Below are 21020 nucleotides of genomic sequence, written 5' to 3' on the forward strand. Positions count from 1 at the left end.
AGAGGAACTGCAGTTTTTGATGCTTGGCGTTAGTTGCAGTTTGTTTTTAGCCTTGGCAGTTGCCATTTGTTTGTATAAGGCTACAAACAGCTGGTGAAACAAAAAGACTGTCTTCTGTAAGCCAAAGCCTCACCACATGCACAGTATTTTAGTATTTACTCTATTACGTATTGTATGTGCAGACCTTCTGATTGTCAGCTGTCTGCTGGAGTCGAAGTTGATCCAAGTACTTAGATTTTCAATATATTGTTCATTCTCTGATCACTGATCACCACCAGGATAAGTCAAATTTCTGCATTCTCATTGGTCTTCAGCCTCTGGAGTTCCTCCTCCAGTATGCTGATTCGCTGCAGCAGCTCCTTCCTGTCCTGCTGGGTTCTGAGCTCCGTCTGCTGCTCCACCTCTGCAATCTTCCTCTCGTACCAGCGCTCCAACTGAGTCGACACCGTGTCAAAGAAACGTTGAGTAACCTGTTGGGAAACAACACCCTTTAGGTAAGTGGTTTAAACTTTCCTTAATTTAACAAATAAATTTATTGAATGTACCCCATTGAGTGCGGTGGAACCTTCTTTTCTTTTTTCCTTAATTTACCTTTATCCATAAAGGAGAGACTCTACCATTTGGGAAATTTGATTTTCTTTTTTTTCAGATAAGACACTTCAGTCTGTCTGTGCATAAAGTTCAAGGCTAGAGCCAGGAGGCCAATAATCATGTTCAGCATTAAGGAACTGTAGCAACCAAAAACGTAATAACAGCCAATAACGTAATAATTTTGGCCATTTTAAATGTAATAAAGCCAATAATGTAATAACATGCCAATAATGTAATAAAACTTTTGAGCCAGTAACGTAATAACTTTTTGCCAATAATGTAATAAGTTATTACATTATTGGCTGGTTATTACGTTATTGGCCTAGTATTAAAAAAAACCTTTTACAATGTAATAACTGGTGCCGATAATGTAATAATACATAGAAATGACTGCAGTTCTTGGAAATAAAAGGCAGTTTTGTGCAGTTTGCTAATCAAAAATAGGTATAGTGGATGACATAGTCGTCATATTTATTCATCCAAGATGTACTATCTTTCACCTCTCTCTGTCTCACTTCTACCATGCTTAATGATGTTTGCAAACGGAAGAAGTAAGCATTGTAGGCTATCAACAACCTCCAAAACATAACCAAACTTGTGTATTGAATGGTGTCTGCAGCCAGTTTATGTTTCAGTCATGTATAACTTCCTGCCTCAGACAAACCATTGGGAATAGGTTGATTTGATTTTACCATTGATTTTTTTTTTAAATTAACATATTTAGCCATCATTTGTCCAACTTGATGGTTAGCGTTATCTCCAGAACACCCAAATGAAGTTCCAAATGAAGTGGCAGCACAATTGTACACATTCAGAAATGTTTTCTTTTGCAGCACCAATCAACAAATAGCTCACTACTGAAACCAGCTGTTGGAGATCTAAATTTGGATAAAGTGACATTTCAATGTTTTATGATAAAGCAGCTTTGGTTCTATATTAATACTGTGAAAGTCTAAAGGTAGATGTTTGTACAGTATTGCTCCATACAGTATAAAGGTATTATGTTATTACGTTATTGGCCGTTGTTACGTTTTTGGTTGCTACAAGGACTGGAAGTAGGAGCACTATACCTATCATCTATCCACACCTTATCCTGCCTGTTTCTACACTCACCTCCATAGCATGCAGGTTCTTCCTCTCCTGGCTGAATGTGGGTTCAGTGGGACGGTCAATGAAGAACTCAAGGGTCCTGGTTCCCTCAGCATGTATCTCTGCATTCCTGTGGGCACTCATCATCTTAACTAACTGTTTCCTGTGCTGCCTATTGTCGCTGTATCCCTGATGTGTAATGAGTCTGGGTCCCTGGTCATTGAAGCTGGACTGGCTGCTGCTGCTGCTGCTGTTGGAGAAACCTTCCTCACACAGCGGCATCACTGCTGCTATGGGCCCACCCTGCACTTCCAGAGGTTGCCAGGAGGAGTGAGTAGAGCTGTCGTTGGCAGGCAGAGAAAACAGGGCTGTGTTCTCATAGTCATCTAAAAAGGAGAAGAAGAAACAGAATAGAAAAATAATCATCTTAATGCTGAAAAAAAACCCTGAATCTATTCAATTAGGGTCTAAATATCTGAAAGTGGCTTTCAACTAGGGAGCAACCAATCAAAATCTTGAGTATTATTTTCCTATGTGTTTTACTATACTATATTTCTTCTTTTGATCATCACACTGTGGAAAAACCAATCACAGCCAACTCCTTTACTATCATGTCATGCCGTATTTGCTGTATGTTTGAACAGCTCTATTTAAACCAAGCAGTGTCCTAATTACGGTCGGTTAGATAATGGTTAAGTGCTAAAATCGGAAGCAACTGAAGCAATTCTATTCTTCTTGAAGATGTTTTGCCTCATTCTAAAAGGCTTCTTCATGGATGGGACAGTCCTAAGTGACGTTCAACTTACTGTCATGTGAGTCATTAACCTAACACAGTGTGAAGAGATTTGATAAATCTTAAAACTTTTTCTAAAAACTTTGTTCAACTTTTTCATTTAGCAGTTGGGCAAAAATGTGCATAAGTTCCCCACTTGAAATGTACAACTTCTCTCTGCTGTGAAAATATTGTTTTTATTGTAGTAACTAGTATAATGCACTGTCCCGCTGTGTATTAGAATCAGCCACAAATCACTGCTTAATCCCTCTGTCTTCTCTTGGACATACCTGGTGACCTGTCCACTCTCATTTCAAAGTATGTCCTCCGGCCTGCCTGCTCCAGCTCCAGGCTTTGCAGACTGTGGGCAGTCCTGGATGGCACGACGTTGACGTAGTTGGCCAGTGAGGTGCTGCTGTCTCCAGAAACCACAGACAGCAAGGGGAGTGATTCCAGATCGGCGTCCACTACAGACTGCTCCACAGAGGGTGAGGGGAGGAGTTTGTAATACTGGGCTTTGACTGGAGCTTGGACGTCCATGTCCTTCAGGTGAGATATACACCACCTCTTTAGTTCATAGCTCATTGCTGCCTGCTTGAATTAAGAAACAAATACAGTACATGATCATTAGATCTTGAGAATTTTAAAAAAAAGTTTAGATTTTATACAATTTTTTGTGATGGTGTCAAGTTATCTATTACATAATGGTAATGTGCTGATTGCAGGGGACCAGAGGCAATGCTTTGCTCTGGGTCCCACTGGACTCTAGAATTGGTACTGCCTGTGAAAATTAGCTAATAGCTAACTCTGGTACATTTATGTTGGGCTTTGAGTCAACTGTGTGCAGTGAGTAATACCTGTGTCTTCAGAGCTTCCTCTCTGCCCTGGGCTGCTCTCTGCTCGATCCTGTAAATCATCTCTTTCCTCTCTGTCTCAGCTCTCTCCTCGTTCAGCATATTCAACACTTTAATCTGACCAAACCAAAGAGGAGAAAATAGGAAATGCTGAATCAGACAATTATCTATGATTTTTGGAATTTCTTGGCATGAAAATGGTCAATTGTAATTTTTCTGAAGTGGTGATGTAGTCTGATGTGATTTTTTTTTATTAACTTCTGTGTCTTTGCACACTGCTTGAATTTTTCATTGACAAATAATCTGTTTGGAGCAGAGAAGACAAAGACCTGGTGTCTGTTCCTTTGAGCCATTTTCCCCATTCTGCTGTTGACCTGCTCCTGGACAGTCTGAATGTGCGTCCTCATCTCCTCCTGAGTGGCTTTCACTTGATCCTCAAGCTTCTTGAACAGGGGCCGGCAGTGGCACCCATTGGCTGGTGCCTAATGAGAAAGGGAACAAGTAATAAGCTGCAGAGTGAGCAAAAAGGGATCCACAGAAAACCCTGGAAATGGTTTGTCTTGACATAATTGGTAAAGCTCTGTGCTCTATAACCTTATAAAACTGGGTACGCAGTTCTGACCTGTCTAACGTTGCCGTCCTTGTCGCGGTACAGAGTATAGAGCTGATACATTTTTCCATTCCGAGTGGAGGCATGTTCATCATCATCATCGTCATCCTGAAGAAGATCTCTTGTCTTTCCTTTCCTCCAACCTTCATTCAGAGCCTTCAAAGGAATAAAAGCAACATATGGCTACTAAAACCTGCAAAATATACTTTTCTTTCCTCTAAGGGGAAAATCACATTTGTTTTCATGTGCATGAAAAAATATCTTTAAAAATATCTATATAACTTCTTAAGTTAGCAACAGGAGCGTCTGCAAGAAATGTCACATCAATAATTAATAATTTGGATTTATTATGTGCTTACAATCAAGTATTGTTTGTTTCTCCGTCTGTTTGTCATTGCAGGGACTGAATTGCATCTTAAGACACAAATGCATTTCCTGTCTTGAACACTTTATGTTGAGCTTCATTGGTCAATGTAATTACAAATTCAAGAATGCCCCTTTCTTTGTTTTCTAGCCACATACAGCCCGATCAAGTTCTTCTCAGTCCCATGTGTACAACCAGACTACTGCGTCTAAGGAAGCCACTGCTAAGTCACTGTGGTGGACCCACCAGCTTCTTGACTCTTCTCCTCTTGTGGCAACTGTTGGGGCTGCTGATGGTGACTGGGCTCTTCTGGTAAAGCTCCTGCTGCTGTTGAGAATGATGAGCAACCTGAACACCAGTTGTACTCTCCATGTGCTCACTGCTGGGACCTTCCTCTGGCACAGAACTGCTGTCTCCCTCGAGAAACACAAACAGAAGAAACAGCATGCAGGTAAAAAACCAATGATGGCCTCTGATAACCACAGGAATTTGTCTTTTGGGAAGTTTCTTACTTTGCTGGGTAGTATTTCTCCTCTGGTGAAAGACTGGGTTCTGCGTTCAGCTATAAGCCTTTCTCTTCGTTTTCTTATTGTTCTTCCTCGCATGAAGCGATGCACCTGAGGATGACAACTGCTGCCAGTAAATCTAGCTGTTATATCAAATATCACAAATACATCTGGACTCAACTGTATCAATGCAAGATTATGAATGGATCAAATCTAAATTGACCTGAGGAGCTCGAGCCAAGAGAAGAGCAACATCTTTATGGTTGTTGTCTCTGGCTTTGTCCAGTGCTGTTTTTCCTGCCTGGAAATAAACAATGCATCATCACATACATAAAAAATATGACATTTTCCTTCATAACAAGATGGATAAGAAGGGCCTAAGAATACATATAATTTAAATGTTTGTTATGAGCATTAAGGGAAACTGGGAAATGTCACAAGAAGGAAAGGATGCAAGTCTCATTACATGAATCATGGACATTTCACAGCAGAACTTTCTTCATTCCAGTGATTATTTTGAGGTTATCTGCCAATTTAAAACACCATGTACCACTGTCTGTATGTGATGCATCCACATAATGTCTTCCTGGTACTATAATGTGCACACCGTACCATGAAGATGTACTAATATGAACCCTCTTCCATAAGGGTACCTCGCCTGAACAGGGACTTGAACCCTGGACCCTCAGATTAAAAGTCTGATGCTCTACCGTCTGAGCTATCCAGGCTTCATTTCAAGCTCCATTTTGAGGAATTTTGAACATCAAAGCACAGTCTGCATAGAGATTGATTTCCATGAAAATGACCCGAGTTTGAGAGTGAGACAGGAAAGAAGAAGATTGCAGTCTAGGATTCAAAATGCGCCAGTTAATGTCTGGACTGTAGCACTGTTTTATGTGTTGCATCCACCAGTAACGTATTCCTGATACTATAATGTGAACACCCAACAATGAGAGTACCTCGCCTGAACAGGGACTTGAACCCTGGACCCTCAGATTAAAAGTCTGATGCTCTACCGTCTGAGCTATCCAGGCTTCTCATCAGTCTTCATTTCGAGGAATTTCACCTTCTGCATCCTCAGGCGTCTATCAAAGGTGAAGACATCTCCAAATGATGACCAAGAGAATTTCTATTCTAGTACAATTTAAGAGTGAGACAAGAAAGAACAAGATTGCAGTCTATGATTCAAAATGGGCTAATGAACGTCTGGACTGTACATGTTGCGTCCACCAGTAATGTGTTCTTGATACTATAATGTTTCACCCAACCATGAGGATGCCTCGCCTGAACAGGGACTTGAACCCTGGACCCTCAGATTAAAAGTCTGATGCTCTACCGTCTGAGCTATCCAGGCTTCATGCAGCTTTTCATTTTGAGGAATTTTGCACATCAAAGCAAGCACCTTATGCATTCTTAGGCATCTATCAAAGGTGAAGACCTGAAGACATCTCCAAACGATGCCCAAGAGATTATTTTCATGAAAACGAGTCAAGTTTGAGAGTGAGACAGGAAAGAACTGCAGCACCATGTACCACTGTTTGTATGTGATGCATCCACCAGTAATGTCTTCCTGGTACTATAATGTGAACACCCTACCATTAAGATACAATATGAACCCTCTTCCATAAGGGTACCTCGCCTGAACAGGGACTTGAACCCTGGACCCTCAGATTAAAAGTCTGATGCTCTACCGTCTGAGCTATCCAGGCTTCATACAAAGCTTCATTTTGAGGAATTTTGTGCTTCAAAGCACCTTCTGTATCCTTAAGTGTCTGTCAAAGGTAAAAACATCCCCAAATGTTGCCCAAGAGATTGATTTCCATGAAAATGACCCGAGTTTGAGAGTGAGACAGGAAAGAAGAAGATTGCAGTCTAGGAAAATGGGCCAGTTAATGTCTGGACTGTACCACTGTTTATATGTGTTACATCCACCAGTAACGTATTCCTGATACTATAATGTTTACACCCAACAATGAGAGTGCCTCGCCTGAACAGGGACTTGAACCCTGGACCCTCAGATTAAAAGTCTGATGCTCTACCGTCTGAGCTATCCAGGCTTCATACAAAGCTTCATTTTGAGGAATTTTGCACATCAAAGCATCGTCTGCATCCTTGGGCATCTATCAAAGGTGAAGACAACCCAACAGATTAATTTCCATGATTAATTTCAATGAAAATGAGTCAAATTTGAGAGTGAGACAGAAAATACTGAGAGGGGGCAGATCTCTGCATACATTGACGTAAAAATGTATATCCAGTATACAGGAATAAAACATGAAGTTCTACTCCTGTCACGGAAAATGAGCCCCTCGCAACTAATTAACCCTGCATGGACTGACACTGAAGGCATTTAGTTGTGCACTGAGATAGCAATAGAATGAATACATTGTGCCTATTTTGACTTAAGTTAGGCTCCTTCTTTGTTTAACAAAACTCACTAACTGTCTCTCAATAAATATTAAGAAATAAAGTTTAAAGGCACATTTTGTGACCATTACTGATCCATCTTGTTCCTCGGTTTGGGGTCATTTGCAACATCTTAATGTGATTCAAATGATTTTATTTTTTAATTATATCGAGTATATCAATTTTATGGGTAATTAACTGACATGATGTAAGTATATTACATTTTGGTTTGTCAGATCTAAGTAGATTGTGAGTAAATGAGAGAAAGGTGTTGCAATCATCTCCTCAACATCTTAAGGTTAGTAGAATACAATTTATAATGATTATGAATTTTGAGTTTTTTTAAGAACTTACATTGTTTCTGATGTTCCCATCAGTCCCTGCTTCTAGTAGGAGCCGAACTGTCTTCTTATGGTTCAGTGAAGCAGCCAAGTGGAGAGCTGTGTCTCCTCCCTACAGACAAACCAAGACACAAACCCTGACTCCTAGAAATGACCATTATACACAGCTAATTAGCAGCAAAACTGTTTTAATGAAACAGAATTTTAAATGAAATACTATGTTACCAAATGAGGTGTTCACATAATTGTTTCCAGCCAATATCTATCAACCTCTAGGTGCCTGCTGCCAATAATTCATAAATAACTTCATTCATATGAAACATTGCCATTTGGCAGTTAACTCCTATCACGTTGGTTGTTAATGCACTGTACCTGGTTCCTCTCTATCACAGAGCACAATGAACTCAGCAGGATTTTCACCAGGTTCACGTTGTTGTAGCGAGCAGCCATATGCAAACAGGTGTCCCCCACCTGGAATCAAAATGGAATTTATGCTTTAATTTTCAAGCAGGCATACCATGATGAAGTGCAATAGTTCAACAATTTTAAAGTTAAAACGTTTTTCAACCAGTGAAATCACGGCAAGTGGCTGGGGAACTTACTTTATTCTTGGTGTCTGGTGTGGCTCCTCCAAGCAGCAGAAGGCGAGCAGTCTGAGCATGTGCGTTCTGACAGGCCAGATGAAGGGCGGTGTTTCCTGTCTGAATCAAGACAGTCACAGTCACAATCACAGTGACTACACGGGCAGCTCCACTGTGGGTTTTCATTTGAACTTCTTAGGGTAGATGGTTGGAAAGCTTACAGTCTCATTTCAGTATATGACTACCCCCAAAAAAGTAGTAAAGTGCATTTGGTTAACAGCTGTAGCCTTTTTATGATTATACAATTAGATTATGGTTGTTTCCTGTAGCTTTTGCTGTGTTTAAATGTTTTTTATGTTGAGATTGTGTATGAACCACAGCTGATCAACCTCATGGATCCCTTGGATTCTGTCGTTATCAAATAATCTTTCCCCTCTGAATGTAGTTTCCCAGTTGTGTTTCCTGTTTCACCCCCTCTTGGTGGTTAATATATGGGTGGGCTCAGATTTAGGAGAAATTACACAAAACTGTCTTCTCTGGTCAGCAGTTGACATTTGGTGCTGATTCCTTATGGTAAATGTCAGTTGTTCGGTGAGGTTCGGTTCCTACCTTGTTCCTAACGTGTACATCTGCTCCTGCCTTCACCAGCAGTTTGACACACTGAGAGAAACCGTGCCAAGACACCTCATGCAGTGCAGTGTTCCCATCCTCAAACAGACATCAGACATTCCCGTTACAATCCACGATCATTCTGTTAACTGCGCAATTTGTGAACACATGAATGGATTCTGTTGCAGTTGTGTGAATGAGTTCTGACATGTCCAGTGTGTGCATGACTCACTCTGTCCTGCAGGTCGAGAGCACAGCCTCCCTGAATCAGAGCAGCCAAGCCGTCGCTGTTCCCCACCTTGGCAGCTCGGTGCAGAGCCGTCTGGCGCCTGGGACCCGGGCACGACGAGGTAGGGATGTGGACCAATGCCTGTTCATTCATCAGTGCTGGCAAAAACACATAAACATCTATATATGTGTTCTCGACAGTCTGCAGTTTATGCTCTATTAGCTCTTGGTTACCCTTGAGGAAGGTTTGCTGCCAACTGATCCAACATGTTAACCAGATGGTCACTTAGTAAAAAGTCATCATGTTTTTTTTTGTTTTTTTTCTTCAGTGAAACAAATAAAATGCTGTAAATTTCAGGTTTTGTTGGTTCATTCTCTAACACTGACCAGCCCTCTCACACTGGCGCTCATCCTCATTTGCTACTGTATTATACATCTGGCCCAAATGACCAAGGATTTCATGTCAGTGCTGCAGATCAGATTATGTTCTGTGTCAGGGGTCAGGATTTAATCTTGGGCAGCGATTATAAACAGTCTTGAACTTAAACCATGTGTACATACAATACTGAATCTCATCAGTCATTATTCTGTTCTGTTCACTGATCCCATCAAGTAGTACATGTACATAATATTCAATACGCAGTATGTGATTGGAGGATGTGTTACACTTTTCTGCTGCACTGGTAGCTTCACAGCCGCATTAATAACATAAATGGACAAAATGTTACGTCAAGTAATTATTCAGTTTACTCTATAAAAATATGATATTGCGAGACAGACGGAAAGAGAGATAGAGAGAGAAAGAGAGATAGAGAGAGGAGTCAAGCACCATGCTGTTAAACCAGACACACAACAGCTAATGCTAGATATTACTATGGTGCTGCTTACTTATTTCTTTTTATGTGCATGCAGATTAACAGAACTAAATTGTGCTTAGGGCCAACTGATCTGCTCAAAGGGTCATAAGTCATCTCTGGCTCAATGGACTTTCATCTACATTAGACTTAACAGATCTCTTTTACCTCCAGCTTCTTGGATTTTCAGTATGGTTTGGCTTATAGAGGAAATTATGGAACATTAAGGCTCAAAGAAATAGTGAAATACGCTGTGAAAAGAGTGAAACATTCACATGAATATCAGTATATTGATGACAGACCTGGGGTCAGGATGTCGTTAACATGGCTTAGCATAAAGACTAATACATCTGAAGATAAATACCTTGAACTGAACAGAAATATGATGTTGGTATTCATTTGAGATTTAGAGTTAGTAGCAGATCAAGATGTTTTCTTAGTGCAATGTAAGATGGACTGCAGTCTTATAAACAGAGCTCATTGCGAGTCTGCATTTAAAATATATGAATTTTATTTTGTCTGAAGAATGAAGCCTCATATGAGCTTCAGAGAAACATCTAATGCTGCCTTAATGGTCTGAGTGAACAGGAGCTTTTGCGTGGACGTATTTGTCTGGATTACCCTCACTTTGCTTTTCTATGTTTTTATAGCAAACCGCGAGTGTAGCAGATGGTGGATGGACAAAGTACACGTGTTTAACAGCAGAGAGCATCCTGCAGAGAGCTGCTGCCATCCCATTTGACACTGATATTTAGGGGAATCTAGGCTGTGACGTCAGGTGACCAAAATTCTCTGTCAGGATAATGTTAAATGCCAAGGTTTTAGGTTGGACATCAATACGTAGAGGACATTGACATTCTGGTTGTAAGAACCCAACATCCCTAAACATCACGGTAGTATTTGGCCAACCTGATTTTCATTTCAAACCAATATGTAACATTTTTCAAACACGACATCTGACCTCACATTGAGGGGTTGAATAATTTGGTTTAGGCAAAAAAATACTTTTGTTAGGTAGACAACATGCTTTTTGTTTAATACTCATAAAGTCCACATCTTGTTTTGTCCAGTCACAACACATCTCCTCCTACCTTTAACCCACTGCTGCAAGAGCCTTAACACAATCCTAAAAAGTCAAATTATTGTTATCATGGTTTAATTTCTACAAACACAGCAAAACATGTTGTCAGTGACATAGGTATTCAGAGTATTGCTGTATGTTTTACCTTAACCTCCACACAGCCTACAGGCGTCTGTTATTCTCTGTCGGAGCAAAAAGGAGCATCCATGTAAAATCCAAACAAACAAGCCTTTCAAAAAGTCGCTGGCTGTGTCTGTGTTGTTGTGTAAGAGGATGATGCTGCTGCATCAACATCAGGCTCACTACTCGGTGTGTGAACATGTGCAGAGGGGATGCCAGCTGTTTGGTGGGCACTACAGCTTAGAGAGAGAGAGAGAACTAGAGAGAGGGAAGGGAGAGAGAGAGTGAAAACAGATACATCTACAATAACACCTGAAACCGTCCATCTGTACCATTTAGATTTATGACCAGTTCATCTGTGCTGTGATCTGTGATCTGACAAAGATAAAAAAAAAAAAAAAAAAAACCACAGACACACACACACACATAGACCTGCATGTCTTTGCATCCCATGAGGATTAAGATCAGGACACATGGATGAAATCTCTGACGAGCTCCTGTTGTCATTTTAATCTAAGCTTTTGTTGCACGTGATTAAAAATAAGATGAAGAGAATAAAATCTAGCACTAAATTGAAATTCCAGTCAGGTCATAATATAACGAACATGTTGTGTAGCCCTCATCATCCATGGAAATCTCCTGGTCAGACTTTTTTCATGACATGGTATTCATGGTATTCATTTCTGCCTGAGATCGACTCCTTTTGCCATGTTGAGAGAATCCTTTATAACACAGACTACTACTATGTGAAACTCAGAACTGTAGTTTGGTCTGAACCCAAATGAATCTTTCAGACTGTTTCATCATGGCGGCTCAGGGATGATGTGATGTGTTTTTCTTAATTTAGCCTGAAACCAGCAGGAGTAAATGATGTAGTGACACATCACAATGTCTTCATGGCTACAAACCAGAACAAATGATTTATAATATTCAGAATGTTACTAAAATACAGATTGGCAGTGGCAGTCACTCTCTAAGTACTGTATAAGTACAGTTTCAAGGTAGTTGTAGCCTACTTAATATTTACTTATATACATACAGTACTCTCCTGTCTCCACTCCTACACTTCAGAGTAAACCATCGCCATTCACAGACTGTAATTTTGTTAAACAAGCAATATAAATATTTTACATTGAGGCACATTGATCGTGTGTTCTCTGCCTCCACCTGGTGGTGGTTAGGTGTAATTCATGGACTGGAAATGTTCCACATCTGTTTTGATGACCCTTTAGGTAGTCATTTGATCATGTTATGACCTCAGTAGGTGGGGCATGTGAGTATGATTATAAATAGATATGCAATGACTTTTGGTTTCTCTGACTGACCACACATCTACATAGTTTTGGGTTTATGTTTATGGAGCAGCTGCACAGTGTGTACAGTGTCAGAGACTGAAGAGGTGTCAGAGCACCAGGATACCTCACCACTGAACCAGCAGCACCTGGACCACATGTCATCAGTGTCCTGGACCACATCTTTCAACAAGGACCATCCCTTTCCCAGAAACAAGGCTTAGGTAATAAACAGGTGAGGTGGGACAGTTGGATTGTGGGTGCACTGCAGACAGCTGGAAGGTTAAACTCTTTGTCTTGGCCCAGTGTGATAATCAACATATAGATTTACAGTATAAATGTGGACTAGTTCTTAATAGGGAAGTCATCTTTTTGTCAAATAATGCCTTTATTCAGTCAGTGTATTTCATAAAGCAGTTAAAATTGATTGAGTTCCTTTTTGTTAGGTTTCTGCTCTCCATCAAAATGTGACCTTTACTACATAGCCTACATTAGGGAACAATGGGACCAGTCTAAAGACTATTCTACCAATAACCTGTTATTGTATATGAGGGGCCGTACAAGCCATAATTCATTCTTTCACTCACAAATACATACATTCTCCTTTCACATACATATATTCTCACTCTCACATACATACAGTACATACTTCTAGTATGAAAATGTATAAATATGAGAGTGAAAATATAGGCTATGCATGTGTATGTGTAAGGAGAATGTATGTGTGTGAGAGTGAAAATATATCTAGGCTATGTGAAAGGAGAATGTATGTGTGTGAGAGTGAAATAAATAATATATGTATATGTAAGGAGAATGTATAAGGAGAATGTAAGGAGAATGTATGTGTGAGTGAAAATATATGTATGTGTAAGGAGAATGTAGGCTATGTGTGTGAGAATGAAAGAATGAATTATGGCTTGTACGGCCCCTCATAATTGTAATCATTATCACTGAATAAATATCTGAAGTTCAGTCTTCTCATGACACCCATGGGCCCAGCAGGCAGCCCTCAGCCGGATCCTGCCCCCTGTGGCTGCAGTGAGTGGGGCTGGAGGCAGGGCGGTGAAAGTTCACCAGCATGGCTCTCACGGATCAGGTCGCAGTTTGGGAGAGTTGGACACCACAGGGGCTTTAACGCCCACACTAAAACAGGACGACAACGGAATACAGCAGCATGACGACGGAGAGAGTGTCGGCCATGACCGGGGACGGTGGGGACGACTCGGCTCTGGGACACTACGACGACGAGGACGACGACGAAGACGACCTGGAGGCGTTCACAGACGGAGAGCTGGGCTGTGAGGACGGAGGTAGGCGGGGAAAGGTCACACTGGAGCAGGGCAGGGAGCGGGGGGGTGGACGGGACACGGTCACTTCTCTGGCTCAGTAGCTTTCTCCGTGCAGGACAGGGTCCTGGGTCCTGGTACCTGTTTTGACGAACACACCGCTCTCTGATACGTTCACGGTCTGTGGGTCCGCTCGGAGCTGTGCGTCATTTTAAAAAGTTGTGCTGCACACTTAGTTTTACACACTAGAGTCTCCTGCTACTGGGACAGTATTAGCCTACTATTAGGCTATTGTTATATTCACACTAAGTAACATTTAATAAATATCAACCTGACCGTTATTTATGCACTTGATTTCATCCATTTCTTCTTTGTGTTGAAAACAATGATAGCTATTTTGAACAATAATTAGTAGGCTAATAACAGTTTTAAGTATTTATACAAGCCTGCATTAAATACTTAGAATACAACAGCAGATCTGTGTAGCAATAACACTAAAACTCAAAGTAGAGAAAGTTTCTACTTTTGGAACATCTGGTCAAACAAGGTCTGAGCAAATGTGCGTTGTAAAAAGTGGGGAAAAAATTGCCTCCTTTTCTGCTCCAACCAGCTCTGAGGCAGTGACCTGCTGACCTCTCTGCTGTCTCCACATGCCTGTTTACTTGAACTATTGCTTGTCTTTATCTCTTTTCTCTATCGATTGCACACCAGATGAAGTTGTAGGGTCATTTGACATCCACCCGAGCCAGTATCACAGACTTCACTGCATTAGTATCGTGGGATAAGGATGTTTTTAGTGACATGTGCATCACCTGACAGCTCAGTTGTGAAGTGTTCACTCCAGTGATTTCTTTACCTCGTTCACTGTTGTAAAAACACGGGGGTTGTTTTGGTTCATTCTATGAACCGAAACAACCCCCGTGTTTTGAGATGGATGATCGGTCCTCTGGATGGATGAATGGATAATCCAGACTGTCATTTGTTGTCTGGAAGCCCACCAAAATAGCTACATGTAGGGCATGTGAGGACACGGACACAGGAAATAAATAACTGCAACTAATTAAAGTTAAACAGTTTGTAACTGGTTTTAGAATTTAGAAAAATAATAATGAATGAACAATTAATTCATTCATTTTCATACTTCACTTTTCGAGGGGGTGGGGTCAGGATGTGTAAGCAGCAGCGCCCAGACTATGAGAGTTGTTTTCCTGTACTGTAGGTTGATTTGTTAACATTGAAGCAGAGACTTGTAGCAGATGCCTCACAAACAGTCCAGTGGAACCAACACTGTGTCCTTCAAGGAGAAGTCATTGAAGGAGAAGCATTTAAAAGGTGTGAACCTATTGGCCTTTAGGCATTTATTATTATGAGAGTGGGTGTTCCACTTCTTGCTAATTGTTTTCCAGCTGTGAGTGAGATTACTGTAATGCATTTACACACTCTAAGGGCCATCTCAGGTTTTTGCACATTTTAAGAGCAAGTCCAAAACAACTCAACCATCATTATCATCAGTAGGCTGTTCTTTCTGCAGTTATGGTGACAGTGTATTCTTATCTAAACCCCACTCTTACCACTGTAGAGGAGGCTTCCCTTCTTTGAGAAGGTTGAGTGGTTTGTGTCACTTGTTGAATACATAAATATTCGTCCTCAGCCAGAGCAGGAAAGAAAACCCATACATATTTGAATTTTTATTATCTTAGTATTTACTGTATCTTTATAAAATGAAAATCTTCAGACTGAGGGTGTCATAGACCTGCCAGTATAGATACAGAGCTCTGTCCATTAGTTTTTTATAGGGAACTTCTTCTGAAGACAAAGACACTTCATTAATGGCAATGTGAAAAAACACATAACTGGCCAAGCCCAGTGTTGGGGGCGGGGCTATATGGGCACAGCCTAGCATGTTCAACATGATGGTAACGATGCAGGCAGCTTTCACTTAAACAGTTTCCTGTGAGTCAACCAGCTCAAAAGATGCTACTGACGGTGTAGTTACACTTGAATGACCTTATAGTTAAGCAATTTATTCAGCAGCCACGGGAACAAAAAGACACACACAGTGTGCAGTCCTCCTTTCATTAAGTGAGTCTTTTACATCATTTTCATATTTCAGAGATTCAGTCTTTCACACTGGCAATTTCTGAGGCTTTTCAGTCAGTGATGAACTGCTGGTGTTTTGTTTCTTTTTTCACTGAGGGACAACACAAAAATCTGATTTCCATTGCAGTATTGCATTAGAGATTTCTCCAGAAGTAAAAAAAAAAAAAACACCATAGTGAATGTTCTGAATTTCCATTTAGTGATAATATGGGAATAAAGCAGAGTTTTCTCCTCTCATGATGTCATTCTAATTAAACATGACAACAGATTCCCAGCAGACTGCCTTTCTGTTGGAACTGGCTCCCCGAGGCCTGACGCAACAGGAGCAACGACTTGAGTGTGAAGTGCTGCATGTCAATTTTGAGAAATATCACTTTGTTCAATACTCAACAACAACCACCTCACATGATCAGATATTTTTAATTCAAACATTTTTTTAAATATTTAATTTAATGAGTGTCATTTCATTCATTTATGAGTGAGCAAATTAAAATTGTACATTTAACAGGCAAATGAGAACACACCAAATGTTTTGTTTCATAGTCCTTGAACTTTTATGATGTGACAGAAACAGCAAGGCAGGGTTAAGTAAACGCTTGCAGCTTGTCTGAATTAAATGAATCAGTTTTATGTGGTATTTTACTGTTGCTGTCTTTTCATGATGGCCTTTAACATCAGACAGAGCCACCAATTAATTAACCTCAACATTTGTTTTTACAATGTTTTATTAATGTACACTTTCCCTTTTCAAATAAACTAATAAATAAATAAGTTGTCATAGATCGAGAATTGAGCATGATGTGAGATAATACCGGCACAATTTGCTACCACCTCCATTGCAGGACGTCATGTAGATGCAGAGATGTCAGATATGGTATGGCAGTGATTCTGCTATAAAAGGTCAGATTTACAACAGTGATAATGTGAACATGTCACACTGCATCTTGAATATTGTCACCTCACCATTACTCGGTCATATCATGATAGTATAAAGGCAACATGACCCTTCTCTGCTGAGCAGTAAATTGAGACAATCTGTGAACCTGTAAGTGTGTGTTGTAGTGGTTTCCCATAGTAGTTGTATCCACCTGATTCATGGTGTTCCCATTCTCTCTTCTTAGTGTTGGGCTTCAGTAACCCACTGAGTGGAGAGGTCAAACCTCGGATCCTGTTGATGGGCCTGCGGAGGAGTGGAAAGTCCTCCATCCAGAAGGTTGTTTTTCACAAGATGTCCCCCAATGAGACCCTGTTTCTGGAGAGCACCAATAAGATCTGCAGGGAGGACGTCTCCAGCAGCTCCTTCGTCAGCTTCCAGATCTGGGACTTCCCTGGGCAGATCGACTTCTTCGATCCCACCTTCGACTACGAGATGATCTTCAGAGGCACCGGAGCGCTGATATTTGTCATCGACTCGCAGGTCAGAACACAGAGCCATGATGTCCTGAAGGATTTATCATGACCCTGAGAAGGTGGCACTGAATCAACGAATGAGTCATTGAGCTAGAAATTGCTTCACATGTTCACATTTGTGGCAGCTGCAGGACCAGGAACAGGATTTGAATTCAAGAGTGGGCTGTGAACTCAGCAGCAGCAGCTGACAGATGAGTGCAGATGGTTGGTGTAGCGTCTGATTTAAAATTGGATAAAGTTCTTTACTGCTTAAAAACCCTAATTGACACTGATGGAAATGGGGGCAGTACACTCTGTGCCCTCTTAGGGAGTAACGTTGTCATAGAGACACTGTTTCTAATCCATCTAAAATGTTTTGGTTACATTAGCGTGTTGACCTTTACTATTAACTTGCAGCAGACATGGTAACCAGCTTGTTTTTGGGAAATGGATGCATGATGAAACCATATGTCTTTAGCTAAGCAAAGTATTTTTCCTCTTTAAGGAGATAGAGAAATGGATAAACAAGGTCAATTTCAGACTTATATGTCTAAACCAACCCTGGTCAAATCCTGATTTTATAACCTCGACATTGTCTCATATATATTATTAAACATAAGTGGCACAATTCGTAAACTACAGCTATAATAGATAATCTGACTTACAATATAGCTAAATATTGAAACACAAAGTATAAACTGGTGATGTGGGGTATGAGCCCCTCTGAATGACAGCCACTCTCTGTCCCAAAATGCATCTTGTGAATTGGGGAGCTGAACTATGTGCCAATCAGGACTCACTAGACTAGGAAGCTGGCTGGGGCTGCTGTGGTCCTAGAATTGATACATTGAAAAATCGATAACATTTATCGTAGGTCAGAAACGTCTGCTTCCTCAGCTGTATGAATCTCCTCTTCTCCTCCTGATAGGATGACTACGTGGAGGCTCTGAGCAGACTGCACCTCACCGTGACCCGGGCCTACAAAGTCAATCCAGACATCAACTTCGAGGTGTTCATTCACAAAGTGGACGGCCTGTCGGACGACCATAAGATCGAGAAGCAGAGAGACATTCAAAAGCGAGCCAGGGACGACCTCGCAGACGCAGACCTGGAGCGAATCCACCTGAGGTCGGCTTCACCTGCAGCAGCTGCAGACGGTTTTTAAGGTTCACAATACGTCTGGAATTAACGCACACTGTCATACAGGCGTGTTTCAAAATGATCATATCATCTGCGTACTGCATTGAGAGGTAAATTTATTCACAGAGCAACTTATGATCGAACAGTGTGCTACAAGAACAAACACAATATAGACACAAGTATTTTGTCACTCAGGTGGTTGTGAGCTGCACTAAGTGTCAGACTGGAACCAATCAGAGCAGAGCTGGACAACTCAGAAAAACACATTCAAATACGTTATCCAATGAAATGCAAAACATGAATCATTCAAAACAAATTATCATATAAATCACTTCACAAATAAATAGAAAAAAAAACACAAAGCAGACCAGTGGAGAATCATATAGGCTGTACACAGTCGGTTTTACACAACAAGCAACACATAGTACAAACAGATAGTAACTCCAACACTGTAAAACATCATCATAAAGGACATTTGTGGAATCAACTCGTCTTAACGGTTACATATAGTGACTTCTGCATGTGAGTCACATTTTAACCCTTCTGTTTCCTGGTCCTGAAGTTTGTTGGTTTGTTGAATATGTTTAGGTGAATAAGCTTTGATCATTAAAGGGACAACAAGGAGTTTTGGAAAAGCGAAGCGTTTTCACACTACATTTATGAGCCTCCGCGCGCACCGTGAAATTCTTTGACCGGCGCAAGACAGACTCATGTTTTCATTCATCAATAATTAAAGTCAGAGGTTCAAAGAGGTTCACATACCATCGTAGTTCCGACCATAAACAGCGATTTGGCTGCGTTATTCTCATGACTCGCCACGAAGGAAACGCTGGTCGGCTCGACCAGCATTTACGCCACCACTAATAATAACAAAATAACGATAGAGACAGAACGATATATTTATCGAAAATGGGCCCATTAACAAGTGTGGGTAGCGGAGATTCATCCACATTAACGTGAGACTTTTTTATAACCGAATAGAAACTCCTCGTTGTCCCTTTAAGATGAATTATCAAGATCAATTCTATAATAATAATCTATAATTATATTTTTCACCAATGTTGCATTGGCCTTGTTTGCCCTCTCAAACTTTTGCACACATCAATGTCCAAGGCTAAGAAATGAAGCCAAGATCTAAGAATATGCATTTTTTTTCTGTGACCACTAGAGTTAGTCTTTAACTGTGAGTCAGTCCACAACTTTTTGCCCACCTTTGGGTTAGCCAGGAGTTCAGTGGAGTCAGAGCCTGGGAGACAACTTCCCCTAAACATCTACAGTGGAGCAGCTCACTCTGAACTTCAGAATGTCTCCTCAGAAACCTGTGCTGACACCACAGAGTCTACAGTCTATGATTGGGAATCACTGTCAGTATTTGAATTTTTTTTTTGAAGGGAACATGTCTGTAGTGAAGGTCAGGTGTTATACCTGTGCTAACTAACAAACCAAACATAAAAAACATGCTCATTATGGTCTTGTTTTAAATTTCCCTCTTGAATTATACATTTGGAGCAGTGATGTTAAATGTACGTACATGTATGGAGCTGAGATAAGGTTTCAGTGTAGTTTGTGACTGAGTTGCTGTACTCACTCTGACTGAGGGTCTTCTCTTCTTCCTGCTCCTGCTGCAGTTTCTACCTGACCAGTATATACGACCACTCCATCTTCGAGGCCTTCAGTAAAGTGGTCCAGAAGCTCATCCCTCAGCTGCCAACGCTGGAGAACCTGCTCAACATCTTCATATCGGTGAGTAAATCTTGTGTCCTGTTAAGGAACTGGATTCATTTAACATCTGTGGACACTGTAATCACTTGATCGCTGTGTCTCATGTGCTTGGCCTCCTGTACTTTACAATTGTATCACTAGGTGGTAGTGATGCACAACAGATACAATGGTTGAACAACTGCATTAATGCACCTTGTATGAATATAATTCTGTATATTGTCAGACAAAAAAGGAGAACAGATGTTTAAATTCACAAAAACAAAATTAATTTATTAAATCAACTTATTTAAATAGCTTAAACAAAATAACATGTTGAATCTGTAGGCGTTCTAATGAGACTATCAAAGTAAAGGGATGCTGCTTATGGAAGAAGAGACTCTGCCTGGTTATTGGTTTAGTCAAGCCAGGCTTCAACAATTTGTGTGTGTGTATGTTGATATATGTAAATGTATTACCCACATACATAAATGAGAAACCAAAGCCTACTAGGTTTTACCAAACACCCCATAGAGACACATTCATGTTACTATGTCATAAAATATTTACAGACCTCTTCTGACATCATCATTCAGACAGTATTAGGTCCAACGATTTAAAAAGTATAATTTCAACATGTATTTATTTAAGCTTGTCAGTGTTTGCTGCTTCATACAACCGGAAGAGTCTCATCCTCGCTGTCACCTCCATATAAATGAGCTTAAATGCTAAGGAGCTCCAGCTGCGTCTGTTCACAGTTCACTTCATTTATTTTCTAAGCTACAGTCTCCAATCAGATAGTAACACTTAATACTAATATAAATGATGTATGGTGCTGTAGATAGTTATACATAAAGGCTAACAAAACATAAAATTTGTGGTTTATTATGAGTGGTCAATTAAACCCTAATGTATGCCTAATAAGGACTGGTAAATAGTGTGATGTTATGTTAAAATAACATAGCAATAACATAGCAAACACAAATTTAAAGCTGTACAGAAAAGAAAATTTAATTTGAGCCCACTCTGGGTCATAAAATTAGTGTAATAACTCATCTATCAGACGATGTAGGCCAAACTTTGTGCAAAATTCTATTTTTTTCAAATTT

At 40.4% G+C, this 21020-nt stretch overlaps 2 protein-coding genes and 5 non-coding genes across 11 annotated transcripts in view; 1 reads left to right on the plus strand and 6 right to left on the minus strand.

Moving 5' to 3' along the window:
• Positions 1-207: 207 nt before the first annotated feature.
• Positions 208-9211, minus strand: ankrd6a (ankyrin repeat domain 6a). 2 transcript variants are annotated; one of them, XM_085767051.1, is made up of 14 exons: positions 8956-9211; positions 8724-8822; positions 8136-8234; positions 7906-8004; positions 7547-7645; positions 5010-5087; positions 4793-4897; positions 4527-4697; positions 3929-4072; positions 3636-3788; positions 3310-3423; positions 2743-3043; positions 1705-2066; positions 208-470 (listed from the first exon to the last, which is right to left on the minus strand). In XM_085767051.1, exons 1-14 carry the CDS (start codon positions 9103-9105, stop codon positions 285-287), a joined length of 2160 nt encoding a protein of 719 aa, XP_085623177.1. In that variant the 5' UTR covers positions 9106-9211; the 3' UTR covers positions 208-284. The 2 variants fall into 2 exon arrangements, with proteins under 2 accessions (XP_085623177.1, XP_085623176.1); XM_085767050.1 differs by having other exon boundaries at positions 2743-3046.
• Positions 5442-5514, minus strand: trnak-uuu (transfer RNA lysine (anticodon UUU)). Its single transcript has one exon. It is a non-coding gene; the product is annotated as a tRNA-Lys (tRNA).
• Positions 5748-5820, minus strand: trnak-uuu (transfer RNA lysine (anticodon UUU)). Its single transcript has one exon. It is a non-coding gene; the product is annotated as a tRNA-Lys (tRNA).
• On the minus strand, positions 6068-6140 carry trnak-uuu (transfer RNA lysine (anticodon UUU)). The gene has a single exon. It is a non-coding gene; the product is annotated as a tRNA-Lys (tRNA).
• trnak-uuu (transfer RNA lysine (anticodon UUU)) lies at positions 6423-6495 on the minus strand. The gene has a single exon. It is a non-coding gene; the product is annotated as a tRNA-Lys (tRNA).
• On the minus strand, positions 6771-6843 carry trnak-uuu (transfer RNA lysine (anticodon UUU)). Its single transcript has one exon. It is a non-coding gene; the product is annotated as a tRNA-Lys (tRNA).
• A 3122-nt stretch (positions 9212-12333) lies between the features above and the next one.
• The window catches only part of rragd (ras-related GTP binding D), a 44981-nt gene continuing 36294 nt past the window's right edge, over positions 12334-21020 (plus strand). For 2 of the 4 annotated variants that reach the window (XR_015034733.1, XM_085767534.1), the window contains exons 1-5: positions 12334-12533; positions 13301-13608; positions 16806-17101; positions 18002-18201; positions 19842-19956. Coding sequence is in view for 3 of the 4 variants with exons in the window: in XM_085767534.1 (XP_085623660.1) it covers positions 13473-13608; positions 16806-17101; positions 18002-18201; positions 19842-19956 (747 nt within the window). In the remaining variant the exon portion in view is untranslated. Of the gene's footprint in view, positions 12534-13297; positions 13609-16805; positions 17102-18001; positions 18202-19841; positions 19957-21020 lie in introns of all 4 variants that reach the window. The other 2 variants (XM_085767535.1, XM_085767536.1) reach the window with 2 other exon arrangements.

This window comes from Trachurus japonicus, chromosome 22, assembly GCF_045865225.1.
Source record: "Trachurus japonicus isolate A0001 chromosome 22, Traja_1.0".
NCBI classification, from domain to species: Eukaryota; Metazoa; Chordata; class Actinopteri; order Carangiformes; family Carangidae; genus Trachurus; species Trachurus japonicus.

What these genes read in the sequence shown, in the direction of transcription:
- ankrd6a (XM_085767050.1), bottom strand. Translation starts at nt 9,105, where the DNA reads ATGAATGAACAGGCATTGGTCCACATCCCTACCTCGTCGTGCCCGGGT. An exon ending in CTGTGATAGAGAGGAACCAG is followed by an intron (nt 7,646 to 7,905) that starts GTACAGTGCATT and finishes GTTTGTCTGTAG; the next exon opens with GGAGGAGACACAGCTCTCCA. An exon ending in ATGGGAACATCAGAAACAAT is followed by an intron (nt 5,088 to 7,546) that starts GTAAGTTCTTAA and finishes GTTTATTTCCAG; the next exon opens with GCAGGAAAAACAGCACTGGA.